We start from the raw sequence: 17157 nt of genomic DNA, 5'->3' as shown, positions 1-17157 counted from the left end.
GGAAAGAGAAGGCATAAACTTGAAGTATAGTGAGGTCAAGGAGGTGAGCTAAAAGAAAGACTGGCAACCTGAACATAAAAAAATAGCTTAAACAGAGTAATCCTTTCCATTTCTTTTCTTAGTGGCTACTAGCAGAGCAAAATCTGTGTGTTACCATCACAGATACCTGTCTGGATATGAGATGAGGTAATGAGTGTGAAGTTTCTAGATGAAGTGTTTTGGAGTTGGAAATAACAAATCGTCAAGAGTTCCTAATTTTATCCTTTTCTGAACAAAGGCAAGCTTTCTTCTTAAGCGGGTTTAGAACGATTTTAACCTGTTAATACAAGTGAAGTGGAACCTTTTTAAACTTTCTTCTTTTAGTAGTATTATTTAGGAGGATGGGGACCAGACAAGACCTGCCAGTTCAGTGCTGAAAAATCTTTTGCAGGTTACTGATCAGGGTAGGTTTTTATCAGCATTTGTGTTGTTTTTATTGAAGAATTTTTATTAAGAAGTGATGCAAGGTGTGTGTGATAGTGGGTTTTTTCCTTTGCTTTTGTTGTAGTTTTTGGGTGGGTTTTGGTGAGTTTTTTTGCCAATTATGAACCAAATGGAAAAGCTGGGGTCTGTCTTCATCTGTGGTGCTGGTTATGTAGAAACCATAGTGTCCTGCAGGTGGCAATATCTGATCAGATCCCAAAACTGAACCCTTATAAAACAAGTTGTGTTTTGTGTAGGCAGTCAAGAGACTATGCTTTGTAAGCTAGTGAATTGACTCGGCAGTATCATGCTGAATCTTAATTCCTAAATATATTCCTCTTCTTCCAGCAGAAGTAGCAGTATAAAAAATAGTTGTTTATTTTCTGTTTTGGCATGATCACAAATAAGTGGAAACCTACCCTTTGAAGTGTCTGTAAGCTTCTGGACTGGTATTCTGAAGGTAGGGGCTTTTTTTTTTTTTTCCCCCCTCACCCCTTACTTTTTCCCCCCTTTCTTTTTCGGTAGTGGGAGCAATAACTTGGTTTCAGGAGCTGATTACAGACACGTTTCTTGCTAAATCTTGATGGGAAATAGCACTGATGTTACAAATATTCACAATTTCTCAGAAGTAACTTTGGATTTTATCTGTTAGATTTTCTCAGCCTGGCTGAGTACAAGATAAGACGTCAAAAGAATTTCAGTATGTATAGGCTTTTGCAAGTAATGATTGTGATTTGGGGCAAGATAGCTTTTTCTTTTTTTGCTCGAAATGTTCAAGCCTTTTTTTCTAGAGCCTAGTGATAAGTCTGTTTGCCTTTCATGCGTGAAGGATGACCCTTCAGACAATTCGTAAGTTTTAGTGTGATTGCTAGGGCATTAGCTGAGAAAAAGGAAGTGTATCGTGTTGAAGAGTAGGCATGCTGCTTCTGCAGGGACAGAAGTGATCTGTTACTGCTCTGGTTAGAGACTGAGGCCTCCAAAGAAGCAAAACTCTGATCATCTGCATAGCTGGTGTGCTGCTCACTTCAAAGAGTATGTGTGTGGCCTGCATACAAATAAGCAGTTGAGACATGCTGCCTTAGGTTAGCAAAACGTGGAGTATCAGAGTAATGCTTCAGTTCTGTTCCAGTTACTTTTACTATATGAATTTTTTCAAGATCTCTTTCAAGGAAGAAAGTTGAAGGAATCTGGGCATGCAGGCTTTATGTACTGGCTGGGGTGTTGCTGTCACATGAAGGGCAACTGCAGTTACTGTTTTGAAGACGATCAGCTGTCTAAGCTCTTCATGCACTGAATTCATTGGAAGTTACAGAAGGCTGGTGAAAGACTTCTAACTTTGGGCAGTTTCTCTCATTTCATGGAATTGCTTATGCACTTACAATTTGCTGGAAATGTCTTGATCTGCTTGTCCTTGAGATGTGATGCAATACAGAGCTGGAAGGAGAAAAGGGGTCAAAGATGAGGGGAAAGAGCAGAGATGTCAGAGCGCAGACAGGTTGAAGTTGAGATGCTTGAGGAAGGGAGCTCAAGCGATGAGAGGCACCGGTTAGATCAGGTGGACACATTGCAGAGGAAAGAGATGTGAGGGTACTGTGTGAGATGGTAAAAACTTTTCCTGTAATGGCTCATACCGTCATTCAGGAGTCCCTTATGGGGCAAGTGTAACACCTGAACGTTGTGTGGTACAAATCATTGACAGGGAGTGTTTTGGGAAGAGTGTCCTTGGATAAATGTTATGTTGGCAATTTCCTTGCATCTAACGCTTGCTTTTTAGGTGCAAGGTGTGAGACTTCAGTCTTTCCTCAGTATCTCCATCAAACAGCACAATGTGGTTAATGTTTTACTAGCAGGTTTGTTTTTTTTTTTTAATATTGCCAAGAAATTTTGGCAATAAAAATTACCATGTAAATTTCTTGACACGAAATGTGGATGTGCACAGGAGCAGGCCCTGTATCTTTTAATTTTACCCATAAGGCTGCATGCTTCTGTGTGTGATAACTTCAAACACTTCCTACTCTGGTGTGAAGTGTAGGAGTTCAGCTCGTTTTCTGTTACAGGGAGATACAAGATGTGGTAGGGCACAGCAAAAATCTGAGCACCTTTTTGTCCAGTCTGTTCTATTGCTGTTGTTGCACTTGACCTATGTAAAATGATGTTTTGGAATGCTTTGAGTATGTGGAAAAATATACATGCATTGGATGTATTGATTTCTTAAGAGGTTATGGTGATAAACCTTCTTGGATCCCTCCAAATGGAATTTTCTAAGTACTGGTGCTGATACTGATTGTGTTGCACACTTATGTTCAAGGCCACTCCTTGATGAAATCTGATAATGTTCCAGCAAAGAGAGAGGTTTTTTGTCTGACTCTTGAGTTGCAGTTCTTGGTTGGCAGGATTTCTAAGCAAAGACCATTGGGCCAGGATTGTCCTTGTTGTTGTACCTACTTGATTCGTTCTTTACATGATCAGGCCCTCACAAGGCGAGAGCCTCAGTTGTCATCCTCTGTTGTCCAGGTTATCAGCCATGTTAAGTCTCGAAGGAAGGAATATTGTTAAGAAACACTGCCACTTCCCTGAACTTGAATTACTATTTAGGCCTTGAGCATGCAGAATCTGTCAAAACAGTGGTCAAAGACTAAATTTTTACTCGAGGAAAATGCTATTATGAAGTTAAGTCACAGGTACGGGGAAGGCTATGGCCTTCCTTCCTCTCTAGACAACAGAATGTCGAGGGGAAGCATCTGGGCAGCTTCAGGACAGATGTGTGATGGCAGTGGTTAAGGACAGAGATCTGAATGTGCTGACTTGGTACTTGAAGTTTTAGTTTGTGGCCAAACAACTGGATCCTATAGCATGCTATACAAATACTACTTAATAAGGTGGACCCTGGGTTCTGTACTGGGTTTGCTCGTTGTAATTCAATTACATATAGTAAAGGATGGAGGAGTAAGTTAGTCCTCAGTGTATAAATGAATTCCTTCTCTTAGATTTTTTGAGGAAAAAAAGATGTTTTCATATGTGTGAACAGTTAAGTGTTGTGTTTTGTCTATGCTGACATAAATGGTGCGTTTTAAGACAAATCTGATGATCATCTGTACCATTGTTAATGTACCAAAGTAAGTAATTTGCACTTGAGGCTGTGCCATACAGACAGTTTGTATATCATGATTGATTTCTCTCTTACGTTGCAGGCGATGCTACAGTGACCATTACTCACAGATACACACCAAAAGAGCAGCTCAAGATCCATACACAACTTGCTGACATCGTAATAGTAGCTGCAGGTAATACTAGTTGTTTAATACTCCAATCACAGCGTTTAAAACCTAAAAAGTAGCCTTCCATGTCTGTATTGTTGGTGCTACTAGCTATTTCACATTTCGCCAAATAATTGGTGCTCGTGCTTGCTGAGGATGTAAGTAGGATTTCTTGCAAGAAGGGTGAGTGATTTGTCTCTTTGTTCTTGCCCTTCACATTTGCAGACTCATAAACTGTTTCTCGTCACATGCGACACCTTTCCCTTAGGGAGACTTCAGGGTGAACTCAAGATTGGGAACCAGTCATTGCATAGTTTATACAGGTATAATTATGTAAATTAAAACGTTCTCTGTGCAGTGCAAAAAACATGAGTCATTTAAATTTTGACAGGAGGGTTTCTTTAAATCAGCTGGAGGCTGCATTCATAAAACAGTGGTATCGTTCCCTGGCTATTAAAATTGAGGGCACCCTTGCCAAATGACCTGGTAGTTTTGGCAGCATGTTATTAATGGCTGACTTTTAAATTTATTTTGTTCTTTCATAATTATTGTGTAAAGAGGAAGAAAATCTTACTTGCCCAGAGGAAGGGGTCTGAAAGGTCTGTATCTGTATTCTTAGTGTAGATTGACTGATCTGGAACAAAGAAATGAGCAGAAGTCTGCTTCTGAGCAACTTCTGGTTTTATCTTGTGTTCTTGTAAACAGAAAGATAAATTTACTGAACAACAACAAAGAAACCCCTAAACAATTCAACTTGGTAAAAACTTTGGTTAAATTCTGTGTCCCGCTACAGCTCAGATTATCTTTCTCTAGTACCATTTTGGAGGAATGTGGAAGGATTGTGGTTTTCTACTTTTCTCCTGGATTATGGAAGGATTGTGGTTTTCTACTTTTCTCCTCCCTTCTTCCCTCTTTATCATTCTCAAGACTAAATTCTTGCTTACTTATTTTCTGGATCAAGACCGATAAGTCCCTGTGTCAAGCTCATCACTTCCTCTTGAAGGGAAATGTCCTTTGCTTCAGGGCTTAACTGCAGTATCTTTCTTTTCATGCCAGGAGCAAGAAAGAGCTCAAGTTTCCCTTGTGTGAATACTCAGCTATGGTCCTGGCCAGAATTCACGACTGTGAATGAAAGATAATAATGTGTGTCCTAGCTGGAAATAAACTAGTAACTTGTCATCCAAATTCACTGCTTCCAGTTGGATCATACTTCAGATTTTTATGTTGAATTGTTTGTCATCAGTTACGCTTGTAGTTAAACGGTTCAGTAGCAATTCTGCCTGGTTTGTTCTGCACATGATTTCCCTCATGTTGCTTGTAACAGGAGCATGATGATACAACAGTCATTACACAACATGAAATACACTTGGCATGATGAAAAATCTAGGGCTGCATTGTGCAAACTGTATGTAACCCTGCTCCAGTGGATACTCTGGGGAAGATGATGCTTTAGAAAAGTGGAATCCCTTCACGGTTCCTCTTGTTACTTGAGAACTGTGCACGTTGTCCCTTCGGCATCATGCATTCCCTGGACATGTGTGGCATGATCAGTGACTGTTGCAAAAAAGGGAACTTCTGCCTTGTCAGTTGTCATGGCTTACAGGGCAAGATGTGTAAATGGAAGACAGCTTGTTCTGTGTGTCTGTAGGAGAGCAAGGTTCCTATTCTCATTTTCCTCTTCTTAGGTAATACCTTTATCTTCATTGTCACTTAAGGTTTGATGACTGGTTGGCTTAGTCGATTCATTCTGACGTGGTACTCTGTTTCCATGCACTTGGACTCACAGCTTTTGTAACACTTCAAGTCAGATGCTTCTGTTTTTACGCTTGATTTGAGAATACTCCTCTTCATACGTTGTCTCTCATTTGCCACCAGCCTTGGGACCCTAGTGTTACTGCTTATTTCCATTGTAACTGCCCACGCAATTTATTCCTTCCCTCTTGTGCCCTCTTAACTCATTGCATCATAAGTTCCAACAATGCTGCTCTTGTCCATCCTGCCCTCCCTAAAGTCTTTGTCTCTTCTGGGTGGGGGTTCCTAAATTCTTTCACTACCGTGCAGCTTTTGCATTTTTAGCCAAAGTATGGCGTTTCCCCCACGACTTTGATGTCACCTTAGTCTTTCCTGTCTTTGCCTGCTGTCCCCTGCCTATACAGACATCCCCTCGAGTCTGTTCTTTTTGCCATTGGGTTAGGCTTGTAGTAGACGGGTAAGTGCAGCTCTCCCAGTGGTGCTTGTGCAGCCACCACAGAACTTCCAGGGTAGTGATGGAGGCAGTGTTCGACTAGTAAGCCTGTTGCTCTCTTGGCTTGCCAGTCTGCCCTGAGAGAGAAGACTCCTGTGCCTTCTAGCCTTGGAGAGAGGGTAAAGAGAAGAAGGGATGGGGATGCAGCATATCAGATGAAATTCTACCGGCACTGCTTGAGCTGTACCTCATGATCATGTGGTCCACTTGATTACCATCACGACATGATCTGTGGTGCTCTTGTACTGGAGTTGCTGATTTGTCAGACCCTTTTATTCAGATCATGACTGGTTACTTTACTCAGGAGGTGGCTGACTTCAAGGTCCCTTTCAGCCCGAACCGTTCTATGATTCTTTGGGTCATCATTTTCTACTAAAATTACCAGTGAAAGATTTTCCCACCTTTTTTTAGTCAGTGCATTTTAGGAATAGTTGCTCTAACACTTATCTCTTCCTACTTGGTATGTAAAGTAGGCTTTGGTAAATAGATCTGCTCATTTGATTTGGGGGTTAGTTTATTTGTTGCTACTAAGTATTTGGCCTATTATCAAACCATTTTACAAAGGGTGTAACTGTGCAGCTTCCGTTAATATTCTTCCATCCATATCGCATACAGATCATTTACCCCCATAAGGCTGAGGCATTATCCAATTACCAGCCGGCTTGCGATGGATTGCCTAAGAGTACGATGAGGTAGACGCAGCCAGATGTTATCAAATGACATAGGAAAGAATTTGAGGTCTTGGCTTGCTCAACATTAGAAGCAGAGTTTCAAGCTTAGATCCTATGGGGGAGTGAGAACTGGAGAGCAAAGGAGGTTCTTGTATTGCCTGTGCCTAACTGAGTAACTGGCTGTGATCCAGCACTTCAAGGGAAGCCAAAGCCTTTGTTGCCTGCGCTTACCTCCAGTACAGCTACAGGCTTGAACGTAGGGCTTTGCTTTTTTTTCCTTTTTTTCTCCTTTCCACCTGAGAGAAAGCTGCTTTGGTGGGCAGAGGGGAGCTTAGACTTCCCCTTTGGAGATACTCTGTCACCGAGATGGTCATTCCTCACAATACACAGAACTGACAGAATTGTGCAAGAAGCAAGGTGAATTGTAATCTTCAAGCTGGAATTTCCCTTTGCTCAACGTCGAAGGTTGCATGGTCAGTGAGAAAATTAGGTCATTTCAATGGAATACAGAGAAGAGATTGCCCCTGTTGCGATGAAGGCATAAGAGACTAATGTAGATGATGTGGAAGGACTTGATATTCTTGGTTCTCCAATAGAGTGCAGTAGCTTTGGTCTTGGATACTGCTTTGCAGTAACGTGCCAGTAAATCCTTCGCTCATTGTGACTGTCCAGGCATGAACTGTCAGATCTCTGGCCACCTGTGGTGCTGCCGTTGATACGGTGGTCCTAGTATGGTTTTTCTAAGATAGCCTTGCCTATGATTAAAACTACACTTCTAGAAAGGGAGGTCTTTTCTGTGCATGCGGAGGGGATGTTGGCAGAGGAGGTATCCAAGTCTTGTCTCTTGCCTCAGCACATTTGGGAAACTGTATGAGACTGATCTCCTCAAAGTAAATGTGTGGTGCTGCCTGCAGTTTGAAATCCCCTGTGGCAGTGAACTCTAGGAAGTTAGGACAGCCGGTGTCTGGATCTGCTGCCTTATAAGACGGATTTTTATGCCGCCCCTTTGGTAGGGCATAGGTCAGGTGTGATGTGTAATGCAGTTGTCGTTTTTGTCCTCGAGTTGTCTCAGTATCTAAATAACTGTTTCAGTGTCTCTTGCAATGTATAATAAGTAGGTCAGCTGTGCTGGCTGGAAGCATGCGGCCACTGACTCAGCTCTCTGTCTTGGAACTTCAAGTGACCTTTTAGGTTTTCTGGATCCTGACTGTTCAGAGTATTTGTTATGGAGGTCCAGAGGCTTTACTTTGACATGTGCATTATATCCTGTAGTTGGTGTTCATTATTTCTTTAAATGCTTGAAACGTGATGTAGCTAACAAGTGAGTTGTAGAAGGAATCAGGAGTCAAGAGCAATGCAAATCCAGTAGTGATGTTAAAAAGATTAAAGAAAATGCCGTGGAAGTAACGTAGACAACTTGCTTCAGCAGTTGACACACTTCTGGATCGGCACACCTCTGACGATACGAACGGTTTCTTGTGGCTCGCAAAGCATTTTTATTGTCCAGCTTTTCTCTGGAAATGCTGTACAAGGGATTTACTTCCTCAAATGAGCAAGTAATTCCTTTACTCACAATCATGTTGGCTGTGTTTGTGGCTGCAAATTTAGCTGAAAATATTTAGTCAAAATGATCAAATAGCACCTTTACTTCCTGTAGTTACCAACTGTGAAACTGAGGAATAATTGTTTTATGTGTGATGTATCAAGAAAAAAACCAAATGACAGGATTATCTTCCATTTCTGTGCCTACATCCATGTGCATGCACGCTCTTTAATATAATTTGAAATTGATGACTTAAGACTACCTGGCCATGTTAATCAAATGTATCTTGGTGATTCCAGGTATCCCAAAGTTGATCACAGCTGATATGGTCAAAGAAGGTGCAGCTGTGATTGATGTAGGCATCAACCATATCCATGATCCTCTTACAGGCAAGACCAAATTAGTTGGGGATGTGGACTTTGAAGGTCAGTGGAACACTCTTTATATGAACCTGTTGGATATTGAAGTTTGTGGGATTAGTTCATGGTGAATACTTAGAATAGCCTGTGTCTCAAATGGGATGGCACTTGCAGGATTTTTTTCTGTTTTACTTAACTAAGAGAACAAGCTATGTGTTGGTGTATTTGTTCTTAAGAAGTGGTGTGTTATTTAAGAAAGGAAGTGTTACTTTTAATTACACATACAAGCAACCTTTAAGAGATGCAGATGAGCACTTAAGGCAATGTGGTGGCAGAGGATGCGTGTCTCCAGGTTTCTTGAATCCTTTGTGAGTCTGTGAAGTGTTCCATGAGTAAGCAATAATAAGAGTTTCTGCTCTTCAACAAGTGTGGGGTCTCCCACAATTCGTATTATTGTACGATAGCTCCTCAAGCTTCCTTTTATTCTCTCGCTCTACACCTGTATGTTAGAATGTTGACTTCTGCTTTAGAACTGGCTTCTGTGTTAAGGTTTAAAGGGAATTCGTCTCAAAGTGGTGAAAGTTTTGGTCCAGGCAAGCCTTGCAGATACACTTTGGTGTTACATATTGATCTTGTTACGTTTCATGTGTTGCAGAGCAAGTTCACAATGTAACTTGATTCAATATCTTTGCTCTGGAGGAGCTCCAGACTGGAATAGCAGGATTCTTGCAGTTGAAAATTAAAGCTTATTGGCAGAGATGAGTGTGGGAAGCTTAGACAGCATTTACCCACATTATTAATGGTTCTCAACAGTTCCTTATTTTGATAAGTATGAAAATCACCCACAGGTGTTTTTTTTACGATTATTAACATGTTGGCTGGCATAATGTCTCAAAGCTTAATTATATTCAAAATGTTTCTAGCCAGCTGTATGTATGTGTAATTACATCACTCCCTTAGTTCCTTCTTGTTTTACTCATTGTACATCATACCTGTCTGTTAAAGCCAGTGAAATTACCTTTGCAAGTGTAGCTAAGGGATTTTCTCTGTGTGCCTTTGGGAATATATACAGCTGTATGTGTACAGTACAGCTCCAGTGGAAAAAGACGTAGAGTACAATATGAATTTTACTTCGTTTTGCTGTTCTGCTTGTCAAGTAAAAGGTGATATTTTCTATTTTAACAATTACACTCAAATACAGAGTACTTACAGAATTTTTTTTTGTTTTCTTTAGCAGGTATGAGAGGAAAACAGCAATGGCTTACAAATTTTATCTTCTTTGTTTGTTTTTCTTTAAATGCAAGACCTGAATGTAATATAGGTGTATGTTGAATGGCAAGGTCGTGATTCAGAGTTTCAGCAATGCACTGTATATGTCTCGTCATGTCTGCTGTGGGTTGTTCTCAGGATTTTACCTGGGGGGGAGGGAAGATCCAAAAAAGAGGGAGGAACTTCAACTTGGATTATGCCACTACAGTTGCAAGTAGCATTCAGTGTGTGTTGCCAAAGGGAAATTGTTGTTGGTTGGTATCGGTGAAAGTTTCACTAAATCTCTAACAACAAAAAAAAACATCCCAGGGTATACAGTTCTAAATAGTAAAAAGTAAATCACCGTTGGCAAATACTTGATGTGGCAGTTAGGAAATGGAACAAGCTAGTGTCTTCATGGAGCAAATAATTTTATCCTTTTCCTCTGTTTGATCCCTTGACCGAATTTGTGTTTAAGCCTAAGTTAAAATGATTGTTGCAGGTCAAGGCCAGGTGCAGAAATGGCTGGCATGATGTCTGGCACTGGTTGAACATCGTGTAGCCCACCACTACCTCTTGTCTCATCATCCACTTGTTTAAGGAGAAAAATGCGATTGCGGGGAGAGAAGAGGTTTTAACTGGGCGATCAGAACTTAAATTAAATTTATAAGAAGTAGATGGAAATGGCTTATGTAACCAGGTCATCTGACTGAAAATCTGCTGTGGTGGACATGAAGTTAGTTAGATGGGTGGGAGCTGTTTTGACTGAGTTATCTTATGAATACTTGGATGCAGTCCTCTAGTCTCTGGGGAGTAGGTTAAACACTGAAGTGGGTGGGTTTCTTTGACTCTTGAGTAGCAAAAGGATGCCATTTAAATTTTGGTTTTTAAATGTTGTTCATTATTAACTTCCATGTGAAAAAATGCCCGTGGAGGAAAAAAAAAATGCTACCACAGGCCAAGAGAATTTGATAGCTGCTCAGAAAATGAGGTTTGAGGTTTTGAAATCCGGTCTAAACTTTGCATTTGTTTGAGTCAGGTCTGCTGCTGGTGTAGGCAGCAGAGTTGCTTGTAGTCACCTGCAGCCGGACACCGTGGTGGGGTTTCCCACAGTGGGCTGAGGACTGACCACTGCCACGCGCTGGTGTACGTGTGCACACACTCAAGCCGAGGAGCACACTTGGGCTGTCCTTTAAACTCCAACAGATGGAGGAAGAAGAGATGATCATTTAGTTACCTTAGAAAAATTTCCAAGTATAGTCCTTTTGCGTATTACTACTAGAGGTGCCGTAGCGGTTGGCTTGGTAGTGAAGGCATCAGGGTATCTCTGTGCTTGTCAGGCTTAAAGGTTTATTTTGGGTGAGAATCCTAGGCTCTATGACGGAATGTCTTAAACTGGTAATCCCCATGCCCACGTGTCGTCTTTATTTACGCACTCCAAACTGTGTCCATGTAGAGAGGCTTTGGTTTTTTTTTATTATTATTATTTCTTTTTTTTTTTTGTCCAGACTGCTTTACTGTGCAGTTGCAAGGTACTTAAAAGAACAGGACAGGAAAACACTGTACGCGTGGAGGTCAGATACTGTGAGCTAGGATACCTTAAACTGTGTGTGCATCTCTCCCTGTAGAGCCAGCACAGCACATGCAGTGCTCCCCTACTGATGTTAACATTTTGCCAAAAGAGAGGTCCAGAGGGGGGACGTTTTGTAGCTTCTGGGAGCCACGGCACAAGAACAAGCAGTGGCGTTCTTAGGTTATCGCCAGCGCCGGTTGAGTTACTTTCAGGCAGCAGGTTTGAGTCACAGAGGGGAGACCTGTTTCTCTGAAGAGGGTAATACATGTGTGGGTGTACTTGGCCCTGTTTGAGACGGCTTTTGTTGCCACAGCAGTAATACTAAGGGGAGAGGAGGGCTACAAGGACCAGGAGCCCGAAATAGAGCAACGACTTAGAGCTTTTAACTGGAATGGCTTATTTGGGTGGAGCACCACTTCCAGGAATGACTGGTAGAGCAGGGTAGTAACACACCGATGTAGTAGCTAACCTTTGAAACTGGAAATGCCCGTGAAACCCAAGTGTGCAGGGAAGTGCTTTAAATTCTGCCTATATTTTTGGTGATCACTCCCAGGGAAAGGTAACCTGTCCTCATTGGCTATGCGACTAATGACTACGGAGTAATCTGGCTGACTGACAAGTGTCTGGAGGCTTGTTTGTGTAGTTTAAGGGTTGTACGCCAATAATCTTAAAATCCAGTTTCTTAATGGAAATAGTGGTCCTGCAGTTGTAGCTTAGCTATGGTTTGCAGGAAGCGCGAGCTTTCTGACACCAGTTGCCTCTGACGGTTGTTTGCTGCCGCTTGGTGTTCATAGTGTTACCTTCTAGGGCTTCACTTAAGAGGATTATTGAATCCTTTCCAAGTTATATCTCTGTGCAACTTTTCCCAACAGTGATCATGAAAGTAAAAGGTGGATATTCCAGTTGCTCTTACTATAGCATTTTTTAGTTAATTTCTCGGTCAATCTTGAAGACCTGGCATTCATTTTACAATTAATCTGTCCAGTCTTGTCATGATATTGCTACTTTGCAAAAATCTGGGAAAGCATTCCCTGTTGTTATACTCCACTAGTGCAAGAAATAAATAAGAATGTTGGCATTAGGCTGTGATGGCCGGAATGCCAGCGGGGCTGATTGCTAACGGGTGCGAATAAGCTAATGGGAGACCCAAGTTTGGGTGCTCCTCTGTGGAAGAGGTATGCACTGTTACAATTACAGTACCGGGCCATAATTCCCTGGCTTTCCTTGGTACCGCAGTTGAAATAGCTGCAGCAAGAGAAAAGGCGTTAATATGAAAAGAAAGGCACTATGGCAAAAGGGATGGATGCTTGCAGGCTGGTATCCCACAGTGCGTAGTGAGAAGCAACGCAGAACGCGTAGGGCAGAGTGTGGGATACCTGCTGTGGTCGCTGAGCATGTGATTCTCACTTGCGCAAGGCCGCAAGGATGCAGTGATCCAGAGCAGCTTTACAGGGACTCATAAAGCTGTGTGGAAACAGTGCTTAGGCAGGAATTACTCGGCATCGCTTAACAGAGATGCACAAGATCCAGAACCGCCTTCATGTTGAGACTTGCCCTTGGTTTGTGTGATTAACCCTATTAGGTGTCTGATGTCCTTAGCTTTAAAGGAACCTAGGAATGAAGGACTGTTTCCAAAGCAGTGGATCCTGTTTTTCAAGGAAACAATCTACATTTCATTTCTTCTGAAGAATCAAAGGCAGATTTTTAAGGTTCTACAGAAGCTGCAAAATAGCAGCTCCTCCCCCTTAGGCCACCTGCTCTGCATACCAGCGTTTTCCTGATGGGCAGAGAAGTGCCTGGGGTGCATCTCCAGAAAGCAGAGTTGAAGCTGGGGACAAAGCTACCCTATTGCTGAGAAGCAGAAACAAGACCTGAAGGAACCGCCAGGGCAGCAGCACCTTCCTTTCCGCCGTTGCGTGGGTCACACTGGAGCGCTGTCTGGGAGCTGTGCTTTGGCCTGCCACACTTCACAAGGAAAGGCAAATCTCTTCGTGTTTTTGAGGGCCAAGTTGTTTTCCTGCCTTGGGTCACCGGCATTCATCTTGGAAAATTGCGTTCACCATATCTGTGTTTACTCTGAGGTAGAGACTTATCAGATGGTATTTTCCTCAATGCCAGATGCCTGTTGTGCATTTCAGAATCTGGATCAGCTTTTGTGAATGAACTATCCAGGTGGTTTTATGCTAAACTGATACAAAACATGGCTTCTGCCCCGCTGACCTGCGGGGATTTCCATGATGATAGAGTGTGGCTAGAGAAATTCCCCAGCAACTTGTGAAAACAGCGTACTCTATGTTTACTGCTGAGTACGTTTACTAACACTAGAGGCAATGAATGTGTCAGCTGTTCATTACAAAGTTTTCGTTAGGTAAAGCATGGTCTGCTTGTGGATTGTTCCTCTTCGCAAGTCAGATAGGAGTAGTTTGAATAATGCCACGAGAAGAGTTCTGTGACATTGCCATGGAAACAAACTTAATTGAAAATGCCTGAATAATTTTCCGTGTTAATAACTGCACTTACTTCAGATGTGGGTACATGTCAATAATTATGACATTAATCTGGGAATTTGTAGTAACTGTACTCGCCGTAAACACCAGTCTCAAGTGCTAGGTAGTTGAAAATAGTATATTAAAAAGACGAATGATTTGTGTTTGAGAACATTAAGGCTAGCTGTCGTGAGAGATCTTAATTCCTTTGTTGCAATTTACATGTTAAAAAAACCCCATGTTGCAATTTGTTTACCTTTCCAAATATTTTAACAGCATATCTGGTGGTACAGTCCACTGAGCTATTAAAACTCTCCCAGTTGTACCTGCCATCTGTCCTCAATGACGCTTCATCTTCTGCTCTTCAGTTCAGTGAAAGAACTTCTGCAAATGCGCTTCTAAGATCCCTGCCTTGGTGTTTAGACACTGGTTTTTTTTTTTTATTTCATATATCTCTCCTCGTCTTAAAATCTAAGAACTCTGTCCAAAACCAAAAGCCAACCTACACAATATCCAGCTTGTCAAATTTTCCAGTAATATTTCTTTTTTGTGAGACTTTATTATATTCAACAGTGAAGCACCACATAGATTCAGGAAGAGTGCACTTAAAGCAGAAACGAGTTACGTTGTTTGTTCTGAAATGAAGGTGCCTTCTTTGCCACCCACTGATCACTTCCATAGCCAGCTGTAGATTCTGCTCTGGAGTGACTTCGGTTGAGGATGCATGTGCTGCTGTCAGAGTTAGGCTTCCTCAGTTTTCTCCTGTGTATGGGAGTGTGCCGATTGAAAAACAGTACTTTTAACAGCGGGGTGGGAGTTTGCAGGCAATGGTTTCTGAGCACGCACAAATTCCTCAAACTAACAAACAGAAAACCTCTCACGGTGGCACCTGAGAAAAAAACCTCTGTAGTAATCAGGTTAGTAATATGCCATTTGGACTAACTATTATTAGCAAATACCTGCTTGGTACAGTTTGTCATGCAATGAATTCCCAGCCAGTTGCATACTTTGCAAGTAACCTGCAGTTCCAGTTGATTGTGTTTTGCGCGTTAGATAAGAATATCAAGTCAGGATTTATTGCTGCGTTATATTAATTCACTGCAAAGAAATTAACCTGACAGGTGTTAACTTAAATGCTTTAAAAAAAAAAGTATTGATGTAGTAACACAAGCATTCAAGGCATATATTAACTTTGGGTAGTCTGCTGGGTTTGTGGTTGGAGCTAGTTCTTTCCTAAGAGTTTCCTTTCTGTTGGAGACCTCGTCAAGTTTAGTGTTTCTGGATTCTAGCTCAATATAGGTACACTAACACTGTCATAAAAATAAGTCTTCTTGGAGGAGAGGAGTGTTTACAGCTCAAGTTGCAATAGGAGTTTTGCCAGTAGCATGTGTTTTTGCCTTTAAGACAGCTCTTGTTTTTGTTCTTTGTCCATGTTGTGAAGCAGAAAAATAAATCATCCAGGAAACGGTGCTCTCTCCTCCTGTGTTTTTAAGTTCCCTTTTATGATCATGGAATGTCTTAGTCAATACCTTTTTCTCTTTTTCTCTTAGAAGTGAAGAAGAAGGCTGGCTTTATCACTCCTGTGCCAGGAGGGGTAGGACCTGTGACTGTGGCAATGCTTCTGAAGAACACGCTCATAGTTGCTAAAAAGCTCCTTTACTAGAGCAAGCGAGCTACCTTGGAAGAAGAGTGCAAGTTGTTCTATTTATTAATACACAAACCGTTTATTTTTTACTACGAAGATATTTATTTCTACATTGTATTTATTTTTTCATGTAAAGCACGCTAAACCCGATGGTTTACAAAATGTTAAAATACTGTATGTTACCTCCTACGGACTTATTGTGAGCAAAAATGAATTGGATAATGCAGCACATGCAGACATGGTGGTGGTAGTCAATTATGTGCATGAAAATGAAGAGCAAAGCAAATATACCTGTGTATCTGGGGAGGAGGTGCAATTACAAATGTTTTTTAAGCAGCTGGGACCCTCATTTTGATCAGTGTTAAAACTAAGTTTCAACATGCTAGAAAACTTCTAAAATTATCGTTTGGATTCTGAGGTCATGAAGCACTCTGGATATCTTGAAATCTTAGAAATCTTGACTTTTTTTTTAGCACTTTGAGATAGCAGCAGATATTTTGAATCTCAAAGGGGAGGAAGACTGAAATTTTCGTTTCAGCTGCCAGGCAGTAACGCTGACCTGAATGCACATGTTCAATACGTGTTTTAAAACAGTCACGTAAACTTCACCGCTGGTGAAGTTCTGACCATAAACATCTAGGAGGTATGCATGAGTAAGTAGCTAGAATTAAGGCTGGAGTTATTTTCTTTCTATGTCTGAATTTGTTTGGCAAAGTGTTTTGGTGCACAATGCCTTCCTCCCACAAAAAAAACCTGAACGCATGGCTGGGCTGGATAGGACTTCAGTGAGAGAGTGTAGTTAGAACTGCTCTGCATGTACTTTTTGTGTAGTGAGTGGCGGGGAGCAGAGAAGAGAAGAAAAACACAAGCTTATCCCTCAGGAAATCTCGGTGTTGGATTTTTAAACCAATTAATTATTCCTTACTCTCTGAAATTGCATGTTTTGGTTTGGTGGGTGATGTAAGGCTCAGCCCTGTGAAGCCGTGGCTACAGTGTTTTGCTGCTTAGAGAAGGCTCGGTGGGAGCCTAAGAGGCGTATGTTTCTGTGCCCTAGAAGGTGAGTTCTAGGTTGCATCTGGCATAGTCTCGTGCAGTGTGCCAGCAGGAGTGGAGCTACTGCTCAGGTGCCACTAAAACTGAGTGACATGATGGGCGTCAAGAGCCAACCCCACTTCCCAGTGGAATCAGTGGGAGCCGGTTTGGACCTCTGTCTTTGTGTTTTCAATCGCAGTTGGGATAACCTTGGTTTATTTACATCAGAAGTCTTGGGTGTTTGCTAGTAGACTATAGATAACTAGGGAGAGAAAGGAAAAAAATTGTTACTGCTGTTAAACAGAAAACCCCTCACCTTACTGTAATAAAAGAAGCAAGATGGAGCTTTACTTCTGCTGATTGTTCTTACGGTGGAGTTTCTGAGAGTTTTGTTCAAAGCAGTGTTTAAAAAAAGTTCACAGGGTCGTAACTCAGTGTATAGTGCCAGTAGTGCAGACACTTGCTTATCTGTTGAAATTTAAGCGGTAATATAAATGGTAGGAGGATCAAGGTGCCTGTGGAAGCGAGTCTTAGTCTGATCCTTGATGAAGATGGAATAAAGCTTGTACACTGTTATGTTAGTCTTGGTGAAAAAATGTAATAGTTTTTGGGGTGGTTGTGTTTTGGTGGGGATTT

At 41.6% G+C, this 17157-nt stretch overlaps 1 protein-coding gene across 1 annotated transcript in view; it reads left to right on the top strand.

The window, feature by feature from the left end:
* Window positions 1-15507, top strand: part of MTHFD2L (methylenetetrahydrofolate dehydrogenase (NADP+ dependent) 2-like) — a gene marked incomplete at its 5' end in the record, with an annotated part of 21916 nt that extends 6409 nt beyond the window's left edge. The window contains 3 exons of the mRNA XM_009876371.1: window positions 3654-3746; window positions 8478-8603; window positions 15395-15507. Of these exons, the coding sequence (XP_009874673.1) occupies window positions 3654-3746; window positions 8478-8603; window positions 15395-15507 (332 nt within the window). The remainder of the gene's footprint in view (window positions 1-3653; window positions 3747-8477; window positions 8604-15394) is intronic.
* Between the last annotated feature and the right edge of the window lie 1650 nt (window positions 15508-17157).

This window comes from Apaloderma vittatum, unplaced genomic scaffold (assembly GCF_000703405.1).
Source record: "Apaloderma vittatum isolate BGI_N311 unplaced genomic scaffold, ASM70340v1 scaffold13239, whole genome shotgun sequence".
Lineage (NCBI taxonomy): Eukaryota > Metazoa > Chordata > Aves > Trogoniformes > Trogonidae > Apaloderma > Apaloderma vittatum.
This window is presented reverse-complemented; position numbering and strand designations above follow the sequence as displayed.